Source organism: Portunus trituberculatus, chromosome 23 (assembly GCF_017591435.1).
Source record: "Portunus trituberculatus isolate SZX2019 chromosome 23, ASM1759143v1, whole genome shotgun sequence".
Taxonomy (NCBI): Eukaryota; Metazoa; Arthropoda; class Malacostraca; order Decapoda; family Portunidae; genus Portunus; species Portunus trituberculatus.
The window spans coordinates 11880665-11903207 of NC_059277.1; the positions used below are offsets into that span (position 1 = coordinate 11880665).

At 40.7% G+C, this 22543-nt stretch overlaps 2 protein-coding genes across 11 annotated transcripts; one reads left to right on the plus strand and one right to left on the minus strand.

The window, feature by feature from the left end:
• Positions 1-3331: 3331 nt before the first annotated feature.
• Positions 3332-9560, plus strand: LOC123507780 (lysosomal protective protein-like). Of its 2 annotated transcripts, none has more exons than XM_045260968.1 (10): positions 3332-3545; positions 4778-4950; positions 5254-5416; positions 6712-6846; positions 7023-7234; positions 7416-7515; positions 7622-7791; positions 8318-8440; positions 8554-8713; positions 9149-9560. In XM_045260968.1, the coding sequence occupies exons 2-10, from the start codon at positions 4784-4786 to the stop codon at positions 9320-9322; spliced, it is 1404 nt and encodes a 467-aa protein (XP_045116903.1). In that variant the 5' UTR covers positions 3332-3545; positions 4778-4783; the 3' UTR covers positions 9323-9560. The 2 variants fall into 2 exon arrangements, with proteins under 2 accessions (XP_045116903.1, XP_045116904.1); XM_045260969.1 differs by lacking the exon at positions 3332-3545 and adding an exon at positions 3762-3796.
• Positions 9561-10533: 973 nt separating this feature from the next.
• Positions 10534-18986, minus strand: LOC123507781 (NAD-dependent protein deacylase Sirt4-like). Of its 9 annotated transcripts, XM_045260979.1 has the most exons (7): positions 18806-18986; positions 17192-17309; positions 13719-13988; positions 13306-13510; positions 12208-12350; positions 11612-11793; positions 10534-11248 (listed from the first exon to the last, which is right to left on the minus strand). In XM_045260979.1, the coding sequence occupies exons 3-7, from the start codon at positions 13983-13985 to the stop codon at positions 11116-11118; spliced, it is 930 nt and encodes a 309-aa protein (XP_045116914.1). In that variant the 5' UTR covers positions 13986-13988; positions 17192-17309; positions 18806-18986; the 3' UTR covers positions 10534-11115. The 9 variants fall into 9 exon arrangements, with proteins under 9 accessions (XP_045116914.1, XP_045116907.1, XP_045116905.1 ...); XM_045260972.1 differs by lacking the exons at positions 17192-17309; positions 18806-18986 and adding an exon at positions 16161-16223; XM_045260970.1 differs by lacking the exons at positions 17192-17309; positions 18806-18986 and adding an exon at positions 15389-15472.
• Positions 18987-22543: the final 3557 nt, after the last annotated feature.

Here is a 22543-nt window from a genome sequence, read left to right on the forward strand (position 1 = left end):
TTGTTCTGTGCGAACACGACGCCAAGTTTTCTCCTTATGTTGTCTGACTTTAATGGCGTTCGAAATCTCGGTATTAAACCACGGAGCATTATCTTTCTCAACAATGACTTTTTGAACAACTGGACACATATTTTCATACTCACTTCTAAGGGTGTTGGTATATAAAGGAACAAGACAACTCAGGCAGTCGTCAATTTTCCGCACAGTGTCAGGTGCATGAAAGCAATTATCATTAATTTCACTAGAAATCTTAGCCATTACGGTGTCAATCAAAATTGAAGAGTCAAGATTAGTTTTATTTCTGTAAGTAATAGTTTTCCTGGTCTTCCTGTTTCTCTGCACCTCAATCATGAATGTAATAAGTTTATGACAAGAAGTGGCAAAGTCTGGCTCAACCACAAGGTGATGAATTCTTGCCAACACACTGTCACAAAATACTAAGTCCAGTATATGTCCTGAAAGAGAGGTGGGTTCATCAACTTTATTTAAGAATTGCTGAGCCGACATCATGTCCATGAAATTTTTAGAGTGTTGATCATGTACGTCATCAATTCTAAGATTGAAATCTCCACAAATATAGATATTATCATTTGTATCATGAAAATGTTCGAGGTAGGTAGTGAATTCCTCAACAAAAGCAACGTACACTACTTGTCTGTGGAGGTCTGTATACAACAACAAAAATATGTTTATGGTTGCCGTTAACCAGAAAACTAGCTGTCAATGATTCAAACGTATTAAATGTGTGAGAAGCATGTAATTTTATCTGTGGAAATTCATTACTTATAAATATACCAACCCCTCCACCTCTCCTGTTTGCTCTGGGAACATGTAGAAAGGTGTGAGTACTTGGTGTCATTTCATGTATTTTGGCCTCGTCATTATCATTCAACCATGTTTCAGCAATAGCAAGAACGTCCAAAGATTTCTCCACAATTAATTCTCTCAACTCAATAGTCTTATTACCAACAGATTGAATATTTACAAAACCACATTTAAGAATGTCTTGTCTCCTAGTATCCATGATCAGTTATGTTTCTTACTCTCACCATTTCTGCATCAAGTGATACTGTTTACTACATGGTTCACATCATCCCTGGAGTGTCTCATACAATTAATACACTTAGCACTCTCACTAGTATTTACTGTACAATCTTTGGTAAGGTGATTATCAGAACATTTAGCACAACTGGCAACATCTCCATTACTCATAAATTTGCAGTTGCTCTGTGTCCATATCTTTAACAGTAGTAGCAGTTAAATACGTGATACCTGTCACGCACAGTATATCTAGCCCACTTTAGACACACCACATCACCGTGTTTATATATCAGCACTCTAACATCAGGTGTACATCTCAATATGTAATGTACAGTGTTACCATTGGCAGGCTTATCAAATACAAGCTTAATTTTATCATGCACATTGTCTACACTTTGAAGATAAACATTTTTAGCAACCAAAAATTCAACAATATCTTCCTTACTCTCCTCTTTAGAAACATTACAGATCATTATCTTAGGATGAAGCTTCTTAGTGAAATTAATTTCCAAATTCTTTAATCCATTGCTGATCTTGTTCGCCGCCGTCTGGCGCTCAGACTCACTAGCAAAATTCATGACAGCATTACCACCACTTGTAAACTTGGTATCCACTACTGGCACATCCAAATGTTATTTGATGAGGGATATTAAAAGTATAAATGTGTTTGTAGTGAGGTGCTATTGTAGTGATATTCAAGACCAATTACATTTCTACGTTAACTGGACCCTCCTTTTAGATTTTTTTGTTTTTTCTTTCTCCTACTTTCCTCTAAACAGGGCCTGGCAACCAGCGGGATTTTTTTTTTTCCAACACTGTTTTCCCTTGGCCAGTGCCCTTGTAATGTAAAAAAAAAAAAGGTACTCATGAAATTTATGGATTGCAAAGAGATGGATTATGAAATTAAACTGTAGTTTTGAAACTACTTCATTTATGGTAGGAAAACTGTGCTAAGTGAAGATAAGACTATTAATTCCTGCATCCTTGCGAACATTTTTAAAAATGGATAGTAGTAGTAGTAGTAGTAGTAGTAGTAGTAGTAGTAGTAGTAGTAGTAGTAGTAGTAGTAGTAGTAGTAGTAGTAGTAGTGGTGGTGATGGTGATAGTAGTAGTAGTAGTAGTAGTAGTAGTAGTAGCAGCAGCAGTAGTAGTAGTAGTAGTAGTAGTAGTAGTAGTAGTAGTAGTAATAATAGTAACAGTAGTAGTAATAAAAGTAATTGTAGTGATGGTGGTAGTGCTAGTAGGAGTAATAGTTGTAGTAGTAGTACATAGTACGATAGTAGTAGAAGAAATAGTAGTAGTAGTAGTAGTAGTAGTAGTAGTAGTAGTAGTAGTAGAAGTACATAGTAATAGTAGTAGTAGTGGTGTTGGTGGTAGTATAGTAGTACCGATAGTAGTAGTGGTAGCAGTAACAGTAGTAATAGTAGTAGTAGTAGCAGTAGTAGTAGTAGTAGTAGTAGTAGTAGTGGTGGTGGTGGTGGTGGTGGTGGAGGTGGAGGTTAGGTGTAGTATTTAGTACGGTAGTCGTAGTAGTAGTAGTAGTAGTAGTAGTAGTAGTAGTAGTAGTAGTAGTAGTAGTAGTAGTAGTAGTAGTAGTAGTAGTAGTAGTAGTAGTATGAGCAGTGGTGGTGGTGGAGGTAATACTAAATATAGTACTTAGTACGGTAGTAGTAGTAGTAGTAGTAGTAGTAGTAGTAGTAGTAGTATAGTGGTGGTGGTGGTGGTGGTGGTAGTAGTAGTAGTAGTACCTAATCAGTAATAGTAGTAGTGGTGGTAGTGGTAGAAGTAGTAGTACAGGTATACACCTGGTAGTGGTAGTGGTAGAAGTAGTAGTACAGGTATACACCTAGTAGTAGTAGTGGTAGTAGAAGTCTAGTAGTATCATCGTCCAGAGAATCAATTATTAGTGAGCAAAAGAAATGATAACCAAACAGTAACCCAGACAAAGTGGTGTCGTTGATTTTCTTTGTGTGTAGTGTGTAACTTGTCACAAGTGTATCCGAGTGCCAACCAACCACAATCTTGAACAAACACAAGTCATGTGAGGAGTGACGACTGACGAGTGCTGGCGTCCTGAGAATATGACGTTCGAATTGATGGTCAACCTTTAAGCCATGACATGACGACGCAATCATTGTGACACGTGAACCCGCTCACTCTTCCCTTGATGTCGCACCATTAATGAAATAAAAATATCTGTGGGCTGTATTCTTTTCATCTTTCTTGTAGCAGCGGCCAGGTCAAGCAGTACGTAATATATGTGGCAGGAGGGTTGGGACGCGGGGAGGGCCAGTTTCAGGGTGACGGTCACGTGCAGGTGAGTTGCGGCACAGGAAGAGGCGGTCCCGGCGGTGCACTCGCCACTCGTCAGTGGCTCAGTACCCGGCCAGCTGTACTTAAAGGGTCCGCAGCTGCTGACAGCCTGACACCCATTCCTGCCCCAGCAGCTGAACCGTGTAGCTGTGTACTGTGTGACGTACTGCCTCTAGTTGTCAGTGTTCTGGGTGAGTTATTCTTTGTGTTTTGACTTTTGACTTATAGAAAGCATCATTTGTAATATCTGTCTTGTATCTGTGCACGTACTGTATTCAGAAGAATGCGCAGCATAACTACTATGTAAGTAAGATAATGTGAAGATTTGACATGTAAGCTAAATTTATCTCATACGTATTCCTGTAATCCTGTTATTTACCCGTGGTGACCAGCAGGCGTTGTAACTAGTTTACCTGCCTACGTTGGAGCACATCTGCCTTTTGTAATTGTGTATTGAAATTATTTATGATTATTTTTCATGGATCTTCTGGCCAAGGGTAACAAAGAGGCCCACAGATGGTTCCATGTCCCCAAACAGAACGTGTAACAATGAAATCCAGTCAGGATCGTGATGTGTCGCTGTACACCCCATACTATGCCACAAAGTTGTCTACTTTTGTTGTTAGGACTGCTGAGGTGTAGTAATCTTTATGAGCCCTGTGGGACCTGTGTGGGGTGACCATAGGCATGCCAGCTGGCCAGTCGTCCTCAGGAATGCTATTTTGAAGAATGGCACCTCCTTTCTAATCATTGAAACAACCATGTAAGGTGATAGAATACTTACTATACAACATATCTGTAATGTTTTTAGTGTGGGGACAGCTTTTGTAAGGCCATAGTAATTAAATAAATATTCTGGTGCCTGCAGAATCAAGTCCACAATGATCAGTCATGTATGAAGGTATACAAGTTAGGTTAGGTTAGGATAGTTCACGGGGGGGGGAGTGCAGCCCCCCGGCTAGCAGGTTATTATGTTAGGTCAGGATAATTTTAGTGAAAATTATCCATGAATTTTTACATATTCCAAAATTTTCCTTAAAAACAGTTGTTTTTGTCTTTAGATCCCCCACCCCCGATCGCCATATCTCGCCTCGTTTGGCTCCCCCTTGAAACCCCCGATTCCCCACAGTCCCCCAAGCTTGCTGGGGCAGGTGTGGGGGTGGAGTAGAGAAAAAGGGATAGCTCTGATTCTGTACTTTTACCAACAACAGTATCATATGCAGTAGCTACCTTGATGCCTATAACTGGCTAGTACATTTTCAACATCGTGATTTCACTACCTGTACAGCCAAATGGTAACACTTGCAGAATCCTTAACAACTGCACTGCTGGATAATGTAAAAACTTAGAACTAAAACCTTTTATTGAGAGACAGAATATGTTAAGGAAATCTAAGCTGAATTATGCCTTCCCTCCTGTTCAGGCAAGCATGCATGTGGTGGGTGTGGTGGCTGTGGTGGTGTGTCTGGTGGCAGGGGCCAGCTCTGCCCCAGCAGCTGATGAAATCACACACCTGCCGGGACTGAACCATGACATCAACTTCAAGCATTACAGTGGCTACTTGTCTGGCTCCCCTGGGAAGCATCTCCACTATTGGTAAGCTGATTTATTGGATTCCCTTTGTTGATATAAAGTAATTATGAAGTATACATCATATCACCAACCCCACTCCTTCATAATCCCTGATTTTTTTAATAAAGAAAGTTTCCATGTGGGAATGGGCAAACTTGGGTATGAGCTCACGTTATTTCAGCCATAATATCTTGGAGAGCTGAAAGACTGACAGAAAGCCACATTTTGAGACATAAATGTCATGACTTCCTGTGTCTAGGAATCAAGAGCTCAGTTACTTAACATAAAATACTAGTTTTCCTGATGGTGACTGCTTCTTCTTGGCAGGTTTGTGGAGTCTTCCCGAAACCCTGTGACTGATCCAGTGCTGCTGTGGATGAATGGCGGGCCAGGCTGCTCTTCCATGGAGGGTCTGCTGGCAGAGCTGGGGCCCTACCTGGTCAACCCTGATGGCAAGACCCTCAAGGAGAACCCTTATGCCTGGAATCTTGTAAGTTGTCCACAAGTGCATTGCAAACTTGTTTCTTTTACCTTTGTGTTTTCATTGCTTGTCAAGAAAGTGTTGATGAATTGAAGATTCTAACAATAGAGAAAAACAAATTGAAAGCTGTAAGGAATTACTATAAGGTGCTAATTGAGGCAGAACACTTGAACAAGTAAGTGCCTGGAAAGTAAGAGATGGAGGGATCATAGTATTGAAGAAAATGTTTCTATTTAAAGTTTTCAATTCTTTTTGGAAGTGATGGAATCTCCAGAGATGATCACTTACACTTAACCCTCAGCTATCGCGCCCAATTGGGGCCAAAATAGCCGCGCTATAGCCGAATTGAACAACTAATGGTGAAAATTGTTATTGGTACCGCAACCACAAATTTTACTCCTAATAACCCTCATTTTTACCTTTTTTTTATTACTGTATAATCCATTGGTACCAATTAAAACATGTCAAGGTTATAACATAAAAAGATTTACATCAGCTCATTGTATTTAGTATTTACTGTATAGAGACTGTTTCATCTTGGCGGGAAGGCGGTTTTTGCCAATGAGCGCTCAGATATCCCATGACATCATGGCTGGGCGCACGATAGCAGGCATCTGAGGTCGCGATAATGAAATTTTAGTAGCTTTTCATGGGTCCGCAATAGCTGAAGTCGCGATAGCCGAGGGTTGACTGTACACAGTTTGATCAGAAGATTCATCACATCATGGGAGTTATTACTTGTCATTAGTGAAATGTGAATGAATCCAGAGACTGCATACTGTGTACTTCTCCAAAACAAGCTCAAATTTGTTCTGAAGTTTCAGTTTGTAGTTGATGTCAGATAATTAAAGTAGCTACTCTGTGTGAGGCTTGGCTAACTTTTGGATTATGTATAGAGTGAAGTTTGATGACAGTGTTCCTCTTGTAGCAGGTGTCTCAGTTATCTGTTGTGGAAACTAACAGTTACAATTATAAAAAGTAATTTTTAATACTATATGAACTAAGTGAAATTGATTATCTGATGTAAAAATGTTTAATCTTTTAATTAAACAATAGACAGCAGCGGACAAACACAGTCAGCACAGATGCCACTCTGCTACTGAGTGGCCAGAGTGTTTCTTATTCTTTAAACAATCACTAATTGCATCCGCTACATTGTGTGATGGAAGTTATTTTGATGTTCCTCTTGAATTTTGGCAAGTGTTTTGATGAAGTTTTGTGATTTATTTAATGTCATGACTTTCTACAACAAAGTACACAACACTTGTTGTTGCACAATTATTTCAAGAAGATTCCCCCTCCAGATGGCAAATGTGTTATTCCTGGAGGCACCAGCCTGTGTTGGGTTATCCTATGATGACAATAACAACTGTGATACTGGTGACGATGAGACGTCGCTGTCTAACTACTTGGCTCTTCAGGACTTCTTCCAAAACAAGGTAAATATCTTGGAAAGCATTGCTAGTCACCTCACTCCTCATACAGCCAGCCAGATGATGCATCATAGAAGAAATTTCTCCCAAGCTTATGCTCATACAATTTATATATGTTAGGTATTATTATAACATAAGCTATCAACATCCAACTGTTAACATCCTCACTGCCTTCTTTTCAGTTCCCCGAGTACCGAAACAACAGCTTCTTCATCACAGGAGAGTCGTATGGGGGTATCTATGTGCCCACCTTGGCTGTGAGGGTCCTCAAGGGCCAGGATACTTTCCCCATCAACCTGCAGGGCTACGCTATAGGCAACGGTCTGTCTAGCTATGAACTCAACGACGACTCCATCATATTCTTTGCTTACTACCACGGCCTCTTTGGAGATGAGTGAGTGCACAGACTGGTGCTTTCCAGTTTGGTTGTGATGAGTTGTTTTGCTTTGTTTCTGATGGTTGTATTGTATTGTTGTGCATTTCTTGTATGAATTATTTGGTTATTGGTGAGAGATGAGTGATATTGCTGGGGGACATTTGCCACCTGCTGCTTGTAATGAGTGTCTGTATGTCAGCCTGTGGGTTCGCCTGGTGGAGCACTGCTGCAGTGGTGGCCGCGCTTCCAGGCAAACCTGCAACTTCTCCAACTCCAAGTGGCCGATGTGTGCCCGGGCGGTGGGTGTCCCTGCAGTGCTGCGTTGTTGCTGAGTGTGTACAATTGTATTAGACTATATTTCCAGTCAGGTGTTAATAAGGACACTAATTTGGTCTTCTTTGACAGGTTGAAAAGGCCTCTGACATTGTCTACAATGAAGGACTGAACATGTACAACCTGTATGACAATTGTCCCCACACATCGGCCGGCAGCTTCTCACGTCACGAAGCGTTTCTCTCCAACATTATGAGAAAACACCACTTCCACGAGACCATGATGACCAATGCAAAGAGCAAGTGAGTCTGTGCTAGCAGTTATATGTTAATTAGTATGTATGCTGCAGCTCTTCATAAGCCTTGTCAGTTGTTGTTTTAGCTGTGTGCTTGACTTGGGGAGGGGGATGATGCACTCCCCGTTCCCCTGGCCAAATTTTTTTTTATCATCAGCGAGGGTGTATATAGATATGGTGCAAGGTAATATGTATATACTAAACAGTGATGTAATAAGGCTTTCTGAGAAGTGCTGTTATTTGTCTTTTAAGCAAAGTTAATTAACTATTCAGTCAAATCAATAGATTATTATTGCTCTTGTTACATAAGAAAAGTTTTGCAAAATGCCTTCAAGGTTGTAAGTATTTGAGAAATTGAAACCACCCCTGCCCCCAGCTGATAAGGCTTGCTGCCAATCTCAATGGGTACAAGAATTCAGGTTAGCCCCCCTATTCCCTCCACCAAAAAAAAAAAAAAAAAAAAAAAAAAAAAACTGAACAGTTCTTTTCTCCTTCAACTGGATCCACTACTGAACAGTACTTTTCTCCTTCAGTAAGAATGTGAAGCTGGATCCTCCCTGCACTAATGGAACAAACCTGCTCAACTACCTCAACACCCCTGAGGTGCGCACGGCTCTGCACATCCCCCTGGATGTTGGAAAATTTGAACTGTGCAAGTAAGTAGATAGTGGATGTGGTTATTCATGTAGAAAGTGTATACTGAATATTTATCACAAGATTTACTGAAGTGGTATATTCATCCTTGTACATGGAATTTAATGTGTTCCAGTGATGAGGTGAATTTCAAGTACAAGCGTGAGTACTCCACCATGAAGCCCCAATACCAGTACCTGACCAGCCAAGTGCGGGGCCTGGTCTACAACGGAGACATTGACATGGCCTGCAACTTCCTGGGAGACGAGTGGTTTGTAGAGAGTCTGGGTCTGCAGGTGAGCTATCTTGAAGTTTTGCACTGCCCTTGATGATTAGCTAGTGTGTGGTGGGCTCTGATGATTAGCTAGTGTGTGGTGGTAGGTGGGCTGTAGCCATTCAAAAGCATTGCTATGAACGTGTTAAAGAAAGTGATAGACCTAAACTCCAGATATCCTGTCCTTCAGTATCCCAAGAGACACTGCCATCCTCCTGCCTGCCAGGGTTTGGTTACAAGACAGTAATTATTTTTTACCTTTATAGTGGTATGTACATGTACACCCCCGAATAGATGGTGACCTGTGTTGCGGCAGTAATTTCCATTGAGGTTGTAGGAACAGGTGCCCAATATTGCTCAGAAGACATGCTTGCCTTCAGTTACAGGAAAATTGTAGGCCTTTGTTGTTGACGGCAGTGTCTCACCTCCCTAATCACCACTACCATTCCTGCCACAGGTAAAGGAAAACCGCAGGATGTGGCACCAGGGAGGACAGGTGGCAGGCTTTGTGAAGCGCTTTGCTAACCTGGACCTGGTTACAATACGAGGAGCCGGACACATGGTGCCGGAGGACAAGTCTGCACCAGCGCTCAAGATGATCACCTCTTTCGTATTCCAGAAACCATATTAGGGAGCTCACCAACAACACTGTTTGTCACACAGCTCAGGTGAGGCCACCACCAACCCTCTACTTAAATGAGACTTGACATACTTTCACTGTGGTAATGTTTGTCTCAATATGTGTAGTACTGTTTGTGTTCTGTGTTTGTACTCAAGAGCATTGTTAAAAGATGAACCAGTATTATTAATGTTCCATGCCAGTAATGAACAAATGTACGAATTAAAAGAATTCCAAGGAAAAGGTTATATTTCAGTTTTTTATGTAAACCTTCCCTTCGCGTAACAAGCTAATATAAGATGTGTTGCCCTCTCCCATGCTGGTAACTGGTAACCAAGATCAGCTTACACCTCATATCTTTCCTACTAGGTTGTAAACAATGACAAATAGTCACAATGCATCTCCCTCACCATCTGGAGCCAAACCAAACACACACAACTTCCCTCAATCATGCACATTGGATCTGAAAAACTGAAATATTGTCCACAAGAGTTGATAAACCTACTGCACAGCTTCTCCCTGTGTGTAGTATTATCCCATTCAGTGTTCAATACTGCAAACAGATACATAGTCCTCTCATTCACCAAGTACAGTGCCCAGTCATGCCGGAGTTAATGAACCTGTTGCACTCACTTCAATGTTTAGTGCTTTGCCATTGCTGCCAGTAAAGTAGTTAATCTTGACTGCCTTACACTTCCTTACAGACCTAACAAGAGGCAGTAGTCAGAGCAGAACTCAACATTAGGGAAACATGCTTAATATAATGCTGTGGGACTGGCAGCCTAGTCCACTAACCATGCTTAACCCCTTAAATACCATGACGTTTTCATATTTAGTTTACTTAATATTTGACATTTTTATACAGCTTCAGAAACTGATGTGGAGATTAAAATAGTGAAGACTGGACATTAATCTTCTGACTTTCATAAACCCTTCCTAATGTAAATAAAATTGTTTAATCTTAATCCAAAACTGGCAAAAATGTGTCCCAGTATTGAATGGGTTAATGCACTGCTGGGGGACTGGCAGCATAGTCCATTAACCCTTCATCACCAGCCATATATTTCTCAGCTCCCAGTGCATCACCACCTTAGAAACATGGTAATGCAAGTGTCTGGCTTTACATGACTTGGAGCAAAAAATTGATGTTTGTCATGCCAGAGAGAGCGAAAGTAAGAGTTTGTATTGGTAAAAGGTTAAGGTGAAGGTAAAGAACACTCAGATTTCTTCATTCATCTATTTATATACCAAATGTCACTATCCCAGACAAAGCATTACACACTCACATACACGTCATTCACACTGTTACCCCTGTCATTTCTCCTTGTCTTCATTAACTATAAGTTTGAAAGCATTCAACTCCCTGCAGTACAGCCCATATTTGGAAACACTTTGCTCTCTCACCACAAATATTATCAAGAGCCACAGATGATTTAGTGGGGTTTTCAAGTGTTTCTCCAGTTAATGATGTAGAAATCTTGTGTCACTATCTTTAGAACCATAAAAACACCTTAAAAATTTGTCTAAATTTAAATAAAACCTTTAAAAACAGTGCAGGTGAAGCACATAAGTGTTGAAGAATACACACTTAAGTCTGGCTGGAGGAATATCTGTATTCCCTGCATATTGTGAAAGGAATCCAAAAGAGAAAGAAGACAGGTATCTCTTGGGAATACCTTTCTGCAGTATCTTGAGAGAAAAATAACCACCTCCACCCTCATTTATATAGATCTTTGTTTGTACATTGAGAATACAACTCTACTAACACATAATATACATCTGGTAAACACTAGACATGCTGGGTGTCAGACGTGCAGGCGAGGCAGGACGTCCCCACAGCGTGCGTTGATCCGGAACTGAAAGTGAGGGTCACCGCGTGTTGGCCCAATGTTCACCCCACACATCCTCATCCCTCGCTCCAACCCAGCAAGGATGAATCTGAGAATATGCAGAAAAATTTACTCACACTGACCTACATTGAAGATTAGTGTTAAAGACTACAAGGTCTGAGGAACACTGTTGAGGGTCCTTTGTCTTTCATGGGTTTGTGTTGTGGATATTTATGCTCATGTTGTGGTTCCTTAAGAGAAACTTGATATTTCTATGTTATTGCAGACACTGTACTTTATACCTGTGTGTTTGTTGGTGTATTGATGATTGTATCAGTAAGTAATTGAATAGATATCTTGATTTAGAGACTAGTGAATAGATATCTTGGCTTAGAGGCTTCTGGAGTAATGGTGGGATGCCAGTGTTAAAGTGTGGTTGGAGCACTGCATGACCAAGGCTGCCACTCCTCACCTGTAGCCAGAGTACACATAGAGTGAGGAGCCCAACACCAGCAGTGCATCACACTCGGCCAGCTCCCTCTTGACCCGCTCCACCCGCTCCCGAGGCACACTCTCCCCAAAGAATACAAGGTCGGGCTTCATGATGCCCCCACAGGCTTCACAGGGAGGCACGCGGAAGTTGTCCACTTCCTCCTGGACAAACAGCAAAGTTTTATCAGGATGATGGAACGACTATGTTTTGTTCTAGGAGAGAGAGAGAGAGAGAGAGAGAGAGAGAGAGAGAGAGAGAGAGAGAGAGAGAGATATTGATGGAGTAAACTCTGGAATGGTTTAAGTAGGAAGGTGGTTACAGCTGTTAGTTTGAGCAAATTTAAAAAATGGGATAACTCTAGATACAGAGATGGTTCAAATGAGCTGTAGCTTGGACAGCTAGGTAAATAAACACACACATAGAAAAACGAAAATTGCAGTAAATGGAGAACATACAGGAACAGGCACTGCCACCATTGCAATCCTGAAACATGGAAATTGAGACAGTTGTACCCAGAGGACTCCCTGTTTAATTCCATCACAACACATCACACAAACACAGCAACACACACGCACCTGGGTCAAATCCACATCCCCGTCAGGCCGCATCTCCACAGGGCGCAGGGTGAGGTGGGGGTTGAGGCGAGTGAGGCAGGTCTGGTAGTAGTGACGCACCACCTGCCGTCTGCAGTTCATACACACCACGTTAAATGCTGATCCTGCAAACACGAGCCTGTGGTGATTTGTGTACACCATGATGCAGTTACTGGATAGTTTATGCTGACTGAAATAAAGACCTGTTACCATTCTCACACAAAGCAATCTAGTGAGAGTCAAGGTTGAGAAAATTAAAGCTGTAATAATTAATCCACAAAGCACTTCACTGACCAAGAAACAAAGCCAACTAAAATAAAGCCTGGAATAATTCACATATGAAGCAATCTAGTGACTATCAAGGCTGAGTAAATGAAACCTGTTCTGGCCTCTAGTGCCTGTAGGTAACTTGTAGAGTATTGGAAGCACTATTAAGCTTCCACCCATTAGTGACGCAGGTAGTTTTATTTATAGTGGTACCCATATTAGGACCCATATCATCACCCAAGCGCATCTTTGGTGTAACCACCTAGAACCTGGGTATCATGGTGACATGTAAGTCACTTTAAACCACTTGACAAATGGCACAATATCAAGGTGGTATGTGGTGGGATTCAAACCTACACATGGATGTCTGTCCGATCCCATGCTCACCATCTTCATCACTATGCCACCACCTCCCCAGTACTCTGACAACAATACATTACTAATATCCTGGGTAGCAATATTCATCCCATTCATACCCTCACCATCCTCCAGAGTTCATCCAGTCACCTACAAGTATTGGTCTTTCATAATGGAGTCAATAAGACAGAATTGTGTTGGATGAGTATCCACATAATTTACAACCTATTGATGAAAAGTAAGCTTATAATGGCCTTTATTTATTTTTGTCTTTTTTTTTTTTTTGTTGAGAGGTATTTTGTCCTACAGCAACACAGTTTGAGAAAGAGGTCCATTGAGGGTGTCAGTTCGGTGTATTGCAATGAAACTGATAGCACCTCAAAATTAACCTCACTGACAACACAGCTACTTTTTGACTGCACACTATCACACAGCAGCACCACCATCACCACTTACCATGCAGCTCCACCACATTGGCTGTCCCTGCCTTGTGGTGGAGGCGGTCCACATTCTGAGTGACGGTGCAGGCCAGCTTGCCACTCCTCTCCCAGGCAGTGAGGCAGGTGTGGGCTGCATTGGGCGTCACCGAGGAAAACCGCTGCCACCCTACATAGTTCCTTGCCCAGTACCTCTGTCGTGCCTTACTGCTGTCCATGAATTGCTGTAACATAATGTACCTTGTTGCACTTTCAATAATTTTTCTATTTTCTCCTTTTATATTTTTTCACACCAGCCTGGGATCCTTTTAAACAAAGGCAGCTCAGAAAAAATCTAATGTCTTATCAAATTGTGGGAAATTACTCTACAAATGAGGAAGCTCTTAGTTCCCTCATAAACACAGACACAGACACAGACACACATGCACATACCTTGTATTGGATTGGTCTGCGGCTGGAGGTGGCATACAGCCCCACTCCCTCAGAGCGGTAGTCAGGAATACCGCTCTCTGTGGAGATCCCTGCTCCTGTCAGGACAAACAGCCTCTTGCTGCTGTCCAGAAACTCTTGCAGCTGTGAGAGTGGCCTGTCCTGGCATGGCTGGTGTTTTGGCACAAAGGAGTACTGTGATGTCCAGCGCCTCGGCACAACCCGCAGGCAGACTGTGAGACATCCTGCAGGATGCTTTTTGTACATCATACTCTGCATGACCAAATGTTGTCATAATACAATACACAACTATAAAGATGTCCTGTTCCCTGTGAACCATTACATGTGGAACAAATGTAATGTCATGCTGTCACTCCAGCCATTTAGGCAGCAAAATTAATTTCACTTGAAAAAAAATGTTTTGCTGGTCTGGTGATGCTGTCTCTTAGTGGTTATGTTGGCAGACATACTGGAAGAGGTGAAGGGTGTGTCAGAAAGGTGGTCATGAGGGTGTAGTGTGAGCAAATCAGGTCTGCAGGAAATATCTTTATACATTAGCAGAGTTGTGAGATGTTCTCAGTGTTATATGATAAAACACCACACTTGCCAAGAGAAAAGTTGCTGGTAATATATCACGACAACAAATTAAGTGATGTAAGAAGTCAGAATGATTTCTTCTCAATCATGGAATAAGATTAGAAATCGGACAAGACCACAAGGCTTGCTGGTGCCTGGTGGTGCAAGATATGGCATAAAGTGCTGCTGGATTGTGGTGTATCCATATCATCAAGCCCAGTCAGATGATAAAAGTGAGGAATTATGGAAATTACCTTAGCCTATTCATTTCCAGAAGTAACTTTTTTTTTGTGAAATATGACATTTTTTTGAGTTGTGATCTGCAGAATAAAATATAGATGGTGAAAATAACTAAATGAGTCAAATCACACCTCACCTCACCTAACTGTCAGTTGAAAGTGATGTGTAAATATGAAAACAGTGAGTGTGAGGGCGTGGGATATCGCACCAAGCCTTCACATCCTCACACTGCCTCAATGACTGTCACTTCCCCATTTTTTGCCTCAATAAGAGCAACACTCTTATGGTCGCACGACTAACTTAACCGTCCTTCAGGCAAAACTTAAGTGTTTCTGAGGAGCCTGGGAAGTAGAAGAAAAATATTTAAAATTACATAACCATATTCTGTAAGACTTGATAAGCATCGTAAGCACCACTGAAGTAAGCAATATTCTGGGCAGCAGTAAACACGGCCTCATTAGCATTACAAGGACAGTGAACAGTTCTAAACAACCAGGAGGGAGAGTGTGGAATGTTACGCCAACACATCACATCTTTAATTGCTCACACCCTCATCTCTGTGCTTGTAATTTCAATCACATCTGCTTCATCACATCGGGGAGCTGCCATGGTCTGCCCAGCGTAGCCACATAAATGGGATCACTGACTAGTTTGCGAGCAGCCGCGCACCGCTTAATACAAACCATTACATAATCAGACCATTAAGATAACCAGCATCTTTAACTTCAAAATGAACTAAATACTCTGAAAAAAATAACACTAAGACCCTCTTACCTAATAATTTACCTCAATGCAGGTCACACTGACACACCGCGACACAAGCAGATATGCACTACATGAAGGGAATGACAATGAACCTTAGTGGTGTTGATAGAGCCGCGTACTAGGAAACCTTTGGCAGTGTGCCGTTGGAGAAACACAAACATAGAGTGACGCAAGAGGCAAAATAAGGTCAAGCCTCGCGGTCCTAACCACTACCAACACACCACCACCACCACCACCAACAACAACAACAAGTGAGCCACACGAAAACATTCTTAGTCGAGAGCTGTCAATAAGGGACAAAGTTTACAGACGATGAAACAAGAAGGAGAGAGACCTAGGAAGCGATCTGAAGCGTCGCAGGTCCAAAGAATAAGAGTAAGAAAGTGTCAGCTGCTATCCGGCATGGCTATGTGTGGGTTAGGCAGCCTTTTGTACTATGTTATGAGTAATATGTTTTATTTTATGAGGCAGAGTACAGAAATGATATAGAATAACTTGTAACATTGAAGTGAAGGCATGTACAGTATTGCCTAATCCATACACACTCACTGTTCACTGTTGTACACACGCGATGTATATTGCTTTCAATTATTACGCTTATTTACGCTTGTTAGTAAATTGTTCATATTCATACACTCATAAAATATTCATTACCTTATCTACACACTAACTGTATACACACACACACACACACACACGAAGTGAGGGATGAGGCTGTGTTCACACTGAACCGCTGTCTGAGCGAGCAGCATCTGCCAGTGAGTTGCCGCTCTCTATAGTTATTTGATGCAATGCATTTTTTATACCGCCGTTTACAGTGACTTGGGTCAACCCAAGACAAGTCACTACACAGTACACAGTTACCTGTTGGATTTCAAGGAGAATGGAAGCATATTCTCTCGCTGAAGACATCTGTTTTGCTCTGGCTTCAGCGCACACGTAAAAATAAAACTTGAATCTGATACATTGTCTAAACACCAAAAGGCCACACTTTAGAAGCTTCAGTCATATATTTCCTGACTGGTAGGCCTGTACACGACAATGTATCAACAACTCCCCATAAAACAGCAAGGACATCACGATCCCGATGGTTGGGCCCTCTCGAATCAAGTTGAGTATCTAATTGACATTCTAGTCGCTACATGTGACACTTTCTGACTAGAAGGATGAGTCAGAATCTCTACCTTCGTAAAATTTCAATCACAAATTGGCTCGTGTGAACCTGGTTTACTTCGTCTTCTTTTCTGAAATTTCGTGTTTTTTATTTTTTCTCAGATTTTTCAGTTTAAATGTTTCTTGTTTTTTCCTCATTTTTTTTTTTTTTTTTTTGTTTCTTTGGCTTATTTTTTTGACATCTTTTCTCGTTTTTTGGCATCCCACCCACACCCAAACCACTTAAAACACTCAGAATTAACCCCAAAACACACTCAAAGCACCATGGAACACTTCAGAATAGTTAAATACACCCATAACTCACTAGTAACACCTATTATACACAAAAAAAACTCCACACATGCCCAAGACATGTCCCACATACCCAAATCACTTATAATTATCCCAGAACACACTCAAAATACCATTCAGTATCCTAAAAGGCAGCCATACATGCACAGAACTCACTAGAAACACCCAATAGACACCAAAACCATTCCCACACACACACCCAGAGCTCTTATAACACTCAAAACTGATGCAAAATACATTATAACCTCTCAAAATGCCCCCAAACACACTTCAAACATGCCTAGATACGTAAAATATACCTAAAAACATCTAACACACTCAAAATGCGCTTATAACACCCAAAACACCCTGCAACATTACTTAATACACGATACCCAAATTATACCTCTAAAAATCATTATAAAGAACGGTAGATTACAAGGGGGACTAACCTAAATGTTGTGGCTTGGCTGCTGCTCCTCTTCCGCTTCCCTTTCCCCTTCTTGCTTCCTCTTCCTCCTTCGTTTCTCTTTTTTCTTCCTTCTATTGCTTCCATATGCACGTCTGAGCCTAAAAACACATCATAACACTCAGAAGACACTTGATATTAGGCAAAATATTGAGGAAGTGGCTTGGCTGCTGCTTGTCTTCCTCCTCCTTTTCTCCTTCCTCCCTCCTTATCCTCCTTTATTTCTCCTTTGTTCTGCCTTATACCACTATTATCTACACAACAGAACCTAGAAACACACCAAAACACGTAGAAATCACTAGATATTAGGCAAAATACTGACGAACTGGGCGGTTGGGAGGGAGGTACGCCAACCCGGAGCTATGATGAGTCACCACCTGGCTATGACGTCATCAGAATGCGCGGGAACAGCGATGACTCGTCTAAATTACGTAAATAATAAAAATGACCTATAGAAAAAACGAAGCCACCACCGAATGCTTGATATTTTATGACTGTATAGATACTTTAACAAGTATTCACAACGTCACAACATCTCCTGCCTAACTAGTTTTAAAGAACTGTGTAAATTAAATATGTTATAAATCATACAAACATTTTCACTTACGAAACTCCTATAACGTCCATTCATTTCGACTTCATACTTCTTTCAAAAAATATTAGACTATATAAACTCTCCTCTCAGGCGTTCAACAGTTAGCTAAAACCAGAAGTGAACGAATTAAACTTAATTATGTAAAACAAAAGCATTAAAATCTAAACTCATTGAAAACTCTTGTAAAGTCCTGCCATTTTCACTTGGCGAGTATTTTAACACATTTTACTGAGTATAAGTTTTCTTTTAAGGCATTCTACAACGAGTTAGACCGTGAACCAAAAACGTAAAGAAATAATATAGAAAATATAAAACTTACGTTTAACCGGACTAAACACCATTTCAAAGTCAACATATTAGACTCAATGGGTTAATTTCACACTTAAAACAGCATAGGTGATTCTTTGGTAACACAAAGGCCCAGCTAGAACTTTAAATAAAAAAACTCAAAATGGGAAACTGAAAATTTGACCGTTGAAAAGACACTTATATACGCCATAAAACACCACTAAATGCCACATATTTACCGAACAAAGGCGCGGAGAACACTTCAAACACAACGAAGTATTTATAGAAAAAAAAAAACATACCATGGCGGCGTAATATTATCGTTAGGAAATATATGAAAAAAGTATTGGAACCCAATGGCTGACGGGCAGGGTGGGGCACTGGCGGGGGACCCGGGGTTGGCAACATCCGGGGACTGGGAGGCGGGAACAGCTGCAGCTCCATATGTTGCCTTTATTTTATCACCACAGCAAAATAAAGACATATCGGGAATAATTGACCATGGGATATGAAATGCTAGACCAGTGACTGCATGGTGACATGTTTGGCGTACGGTAAGTGAAGGAAGCAAATAACAGCTACTAATATTGACAACTCGTCTCTTTACTGCTCGTTTTCCCAATCTCCTTTTTTCAACATCTGGTTAGAATTCCAACTGTTTTCACTCCCATATGTAAAGTAAACCTAAAAATAAGTGAACGACCTTAAACATACCTTACAGAGATGAACGGAGGGCACTGTGGAGGGTTGTAGTGAATGGGGTAATGCAGTGACGGCTTGCACTGCTGGTTCACTCACTGCTTGGTACTGCTAAAACAGTAAACGTTTTAGGGAATGTGTGGTGTGTGGGGTGGCAAGACAATACACATCACCATCATCACCGCCACCACCAACACAACTGGCGCTCCTGAGTCCCGGTTGACCTGTGTAGCCGTAGGCGTATGTGATGACATCATGACAGTGTCCTTAGTATAAATGTTTATGATGACTTACGAAATTTATTATTAATGAAATACTATACTTATCCAAATTTCACATATCGATTTATTAGTTATTGTGACATCTCTTTTTTCGCTATTGTGTCCATCTATGGTTATTTGTCATAGCAGCAAATATTAAACAGCTGCTAGTTTTACAGGGAGTGTTTTCATATCACGCGGGAAATAAAATAAAAAGCGAGGTATTTGAAAGGTAGACTATGATATTTCTTTCAGTATGTATTTCTATCGCCTTTATTCTTGACATATGAATATTTCTAACAATATACCATTCTCAATTGATAATAAGTAAAGGAATATATACATCTTATGCATTTATTTATATGCATCTTATCATTTATCTACGAATCTATTTACTTATCCATCTATCTGTCCCTTTACCTACCCTTTATCTGTCTATCGTCATACATGCAAATACTAACAAACTGGCATGGATGGATGGTGGCAAAAGTATATTGGGTGTTATAGGGTGAGAGGCTGCATTAATATTACTGGCTTCCTCTGCTATGAACTCCCTGCCTGCTTCTGCATTTCATTTAGACCTTTATTGTAGAAAGCCAGCCAGTTCATGTACATAAGGAAATATAATGGAGATACATTTTTACCTTGAGTTTTTTGGGTGTGATCAGACCATTTTATATATATTAAGAAGAGTCTATGGAGGTCAGAAGATTAATAGCAACAATCTTTACTATTCTAATCCCCACATAAGTTTCTGAAGCTGCGTGAAATCACCAAAAAGTAACCAGAATGAATATAGAAATGCAGGTTTTGAGTGTGATTAGACCATTTTATTGACATTAGGAAGAGTCTATGGAGGGCAGAAGATTACTGGCCAGTCTAAACTATTTTAATCTCTACACAAGTTTCTGAAGCTGTGTAAAATCACCAAATAACACCGTATTAAGTATAATAAATATGAAAACATGTAGAATGGCTTAATCTACATGAAATCCTAACAGAAGTGAGAGAATGGCCTTCCTGAGCACCAAGGCAGAGAGGTAAATAGGATAATAAGATTGATTTTTAGGAGTGAGCACCAAGGCAGAAAGGTAAATAAGATAATAAGATTGATTTTTAGGAGTGTTAAAAGGCAAGGGTACCAGGATTGAATTTCAGATGATGGGAGATAGAAGGAAGATGATGGATGAAGGAAAGAGATGATAAAAAGGAAAGAGGAAGAGGAAAGAGGGAATAAGAGAAGAAATTGGTGATAAATTGAAGGGAAGAAGAGGAAATTTTGTCTTTAAACTTGTCAGTGTGTCTAGTTAGGTAAAGTTGTATTAAAAAAAAAGTTCTAGAGATAGATTAGCAAGATTTCTGCATTAACATCTCAGGAAATGTTGAAAATAATAATGGTAATATTAATAATGATGATAATAATAATAATGATAATAATAATAATAATAATAATAATGATAATAATAATAATAATAATAATAGTAATAATAGATAATATTACTAGAAGACCATCAACTTGAAGAACGGACAGCAAAAAGAGTTCATTATTGAAAATAAATGAAAAATACAAGGAAAAAGAGAGTTAGAGACAGATTAACCAGATTCCTGCATTATGAACTTGGGAAACACTGAAAATAATAACAGCTAATAATGATAACAGGACCGGACTGGCCACAGGGAGAACTGGGAGTAATCCTGAAGTGCTGGCCTAGGATTTTTTTTTTTTTTCTATGCAAGAGGTAATGTTGCCAATGTCAACAAAATGTTAGAAAAAAAGGCCCACTGGAGTTCCAGGATCCCTAAAAGGATTATCCTGTTGGCCTGCATCTCTCTCTCTCTCTCTCTCTACAGACTACTTGTGCACTCTAACTTTTTTTTTCATGGTGAGAGAGGCTGGCCAGGCCACTGAGAGGCCAGTGAGGGCAGCAGCATGTGAGGAGGGCAAGATTAGTTTGTTTGGATGAACACCTGTAGCCCGCCCCAACACTCCCTATCAACCACACACAGCGAATGGAGGGAGGGCAGTGTGACGTGTGCGTGTGTGTGTGTGTGCTGGCATACATGCATGTGTGCATGTGTGCCCATTGATGTGGGTGTGGTGTAAACATGAGTGTTTGTGTGGGCAAGGCCAGGGTGGCCTGGCTACATGAATGACTCCTGGCCTGAAAAAAATCTCCCAGTCCTCCCTGCACACACACACACACACACACACGATGCGAAACTGTGCAGTCATAAAACAAAAAGAGGATTGTGAAATACTGGAGGAAGATTTAAACAAGATCTGAAAATGGAGTAAAAAATGAGAGATGGAATTCAATGTGGACAAAAACCATGTCATGGAAATGGGAAAAAGTGAAAGATGACTAGTGGGAATCTATAAGATGGGAGATGGAGTAGAACTAGAAAAAGTGAAAAAGGAAAAGGACTTGGGAGCGACGATGGAAGAAAACAATCAACCGGTAAGCCGTGCCGAGCGCATAACAGAGGTGATTATCTCTGGCATGGAGCTATACATTCCTCATACTTTCTCTAACCCTAAAGCTAAAAAGCCTTGGTTTAACTCTGCTTGTTCTCGTGCTGTCAATGATAGAGAGGCGGCTCACAAACGGTTCCGTAGCCATCCAACTGCTGAAACTCATGCCCTATATATTTCTGCCCGTAATCATGCCAAATCTATTCTCCAACTTACTAAAAACTCTTTCATCAATAGAAAATGTCAAAGTCTTTCCAATTCTAACTCCTCTCGAGATTTCTGGCATCTAGCCAATAATATCTCTAACAACTTTACTTCTTCGTCTTTCCCTCCTTTACTTCATCCAGATGGCTCTACAGCTGTCTCTTCTTTTCTAAAGCTGAACTCTTCGCTCAAACCTTTGCTACCAACTCAACTTTGGATGATTCTGGGCATATTCCTCCTACTCCTCCACCCTCTGACTACTTCATCCCTAAAATTAAAATTCTTTATAAAGACGTTTTCCTGGCCCTCTCTGGCCTTGATTCTCGGAAGGCTTACGGTCCGGATGGAGTCCCTCCTGTTGTTCTCAAAAACTGTGCTTCCGAACTCGCTCACTGCCTGGTCAAACTCTTTCATCTGTGTCTCTCTACTTCTATTTATCCTTCTTGCTGGAAGTTTGCTCACATTCAACCTGTCCCTAAAAAAGGTGACCACTCCAATCCTTCTAACTACCGCCCTATAGCTTTGATTTCCTGCCTTTCTAAAGCCTTTGAGTCTATCCTTAATAGGAAGATAATGAGGCATCTATCAGCTCACAACCTTCTCTCTGATTGCCAGTATGGTTTCCGTAAAGGCAGATCTACTGGTGATCTTCTTACTTTCCTAACTGAATCTTGGTCATCCTCTTTTAGGGACTTCGGTGAAACCTTTGCTGTCGGCCTTGACATATCGAAAGCCTTCGATAGAGTCTGGCACAAATCTTTAATTTCTAAACTACCCTCCTACGGATTCTATCCTTCTCTCTGTACCTTCATCTCC

What these genes read in the sequence shown, in the direction of transcription:
- LOC123507780 (XM_045260968.1), top strand. Translation starts at nt 4,784, where the DNA reads ATGCATGTGGTGGGTGTGGTGGCTGTGGTGGTGTGTCTGGTGGCAGGG. An exon ending in GGAAAATTTGAACTGTGCAA is followed by an intron (nt 8,441 to 8,553) that starts GTAAGTAGATAG and finishes AATGTGTTCCAG; the next exon opens with TGATGAGGTGAATTTCAAGT. An exon ending in TAGAGAGTCTGGGTCTGCAG is followed by an intron (nt 8,714 to 9,148) that starts GTGAGCTATCTT and finishes TTCCTGCCACAG; the next exon opens with GTAAAGGAAAACCGCAGGAT.
- LOC123507781 (XM_045260970.1), bottom strand. Translation starts at nt 15,457, where the DNA reads ATGTTTGTGTTTCTCCAACGGCACACTGCCAAAGGTTTCCTAGTACGC. An exon ending in GCAGACCAATCCAATACAAG is followed by an intron (nt 13,511 to 13,718) that starts GTATGTGCATGT and finishes ATTATGTTACAG; the next exon opens with CAATTCATGGACAGCAGTAA. An exon ending in TATGTGTACTCTGGCTACAG is followed by an intron (nt 11,249 to 11,611) that starts GTGAGGAGTGGC and finishes GCATATTCTCAG; the next exon opens with ATTCATCCTTGCTGGGTTGG.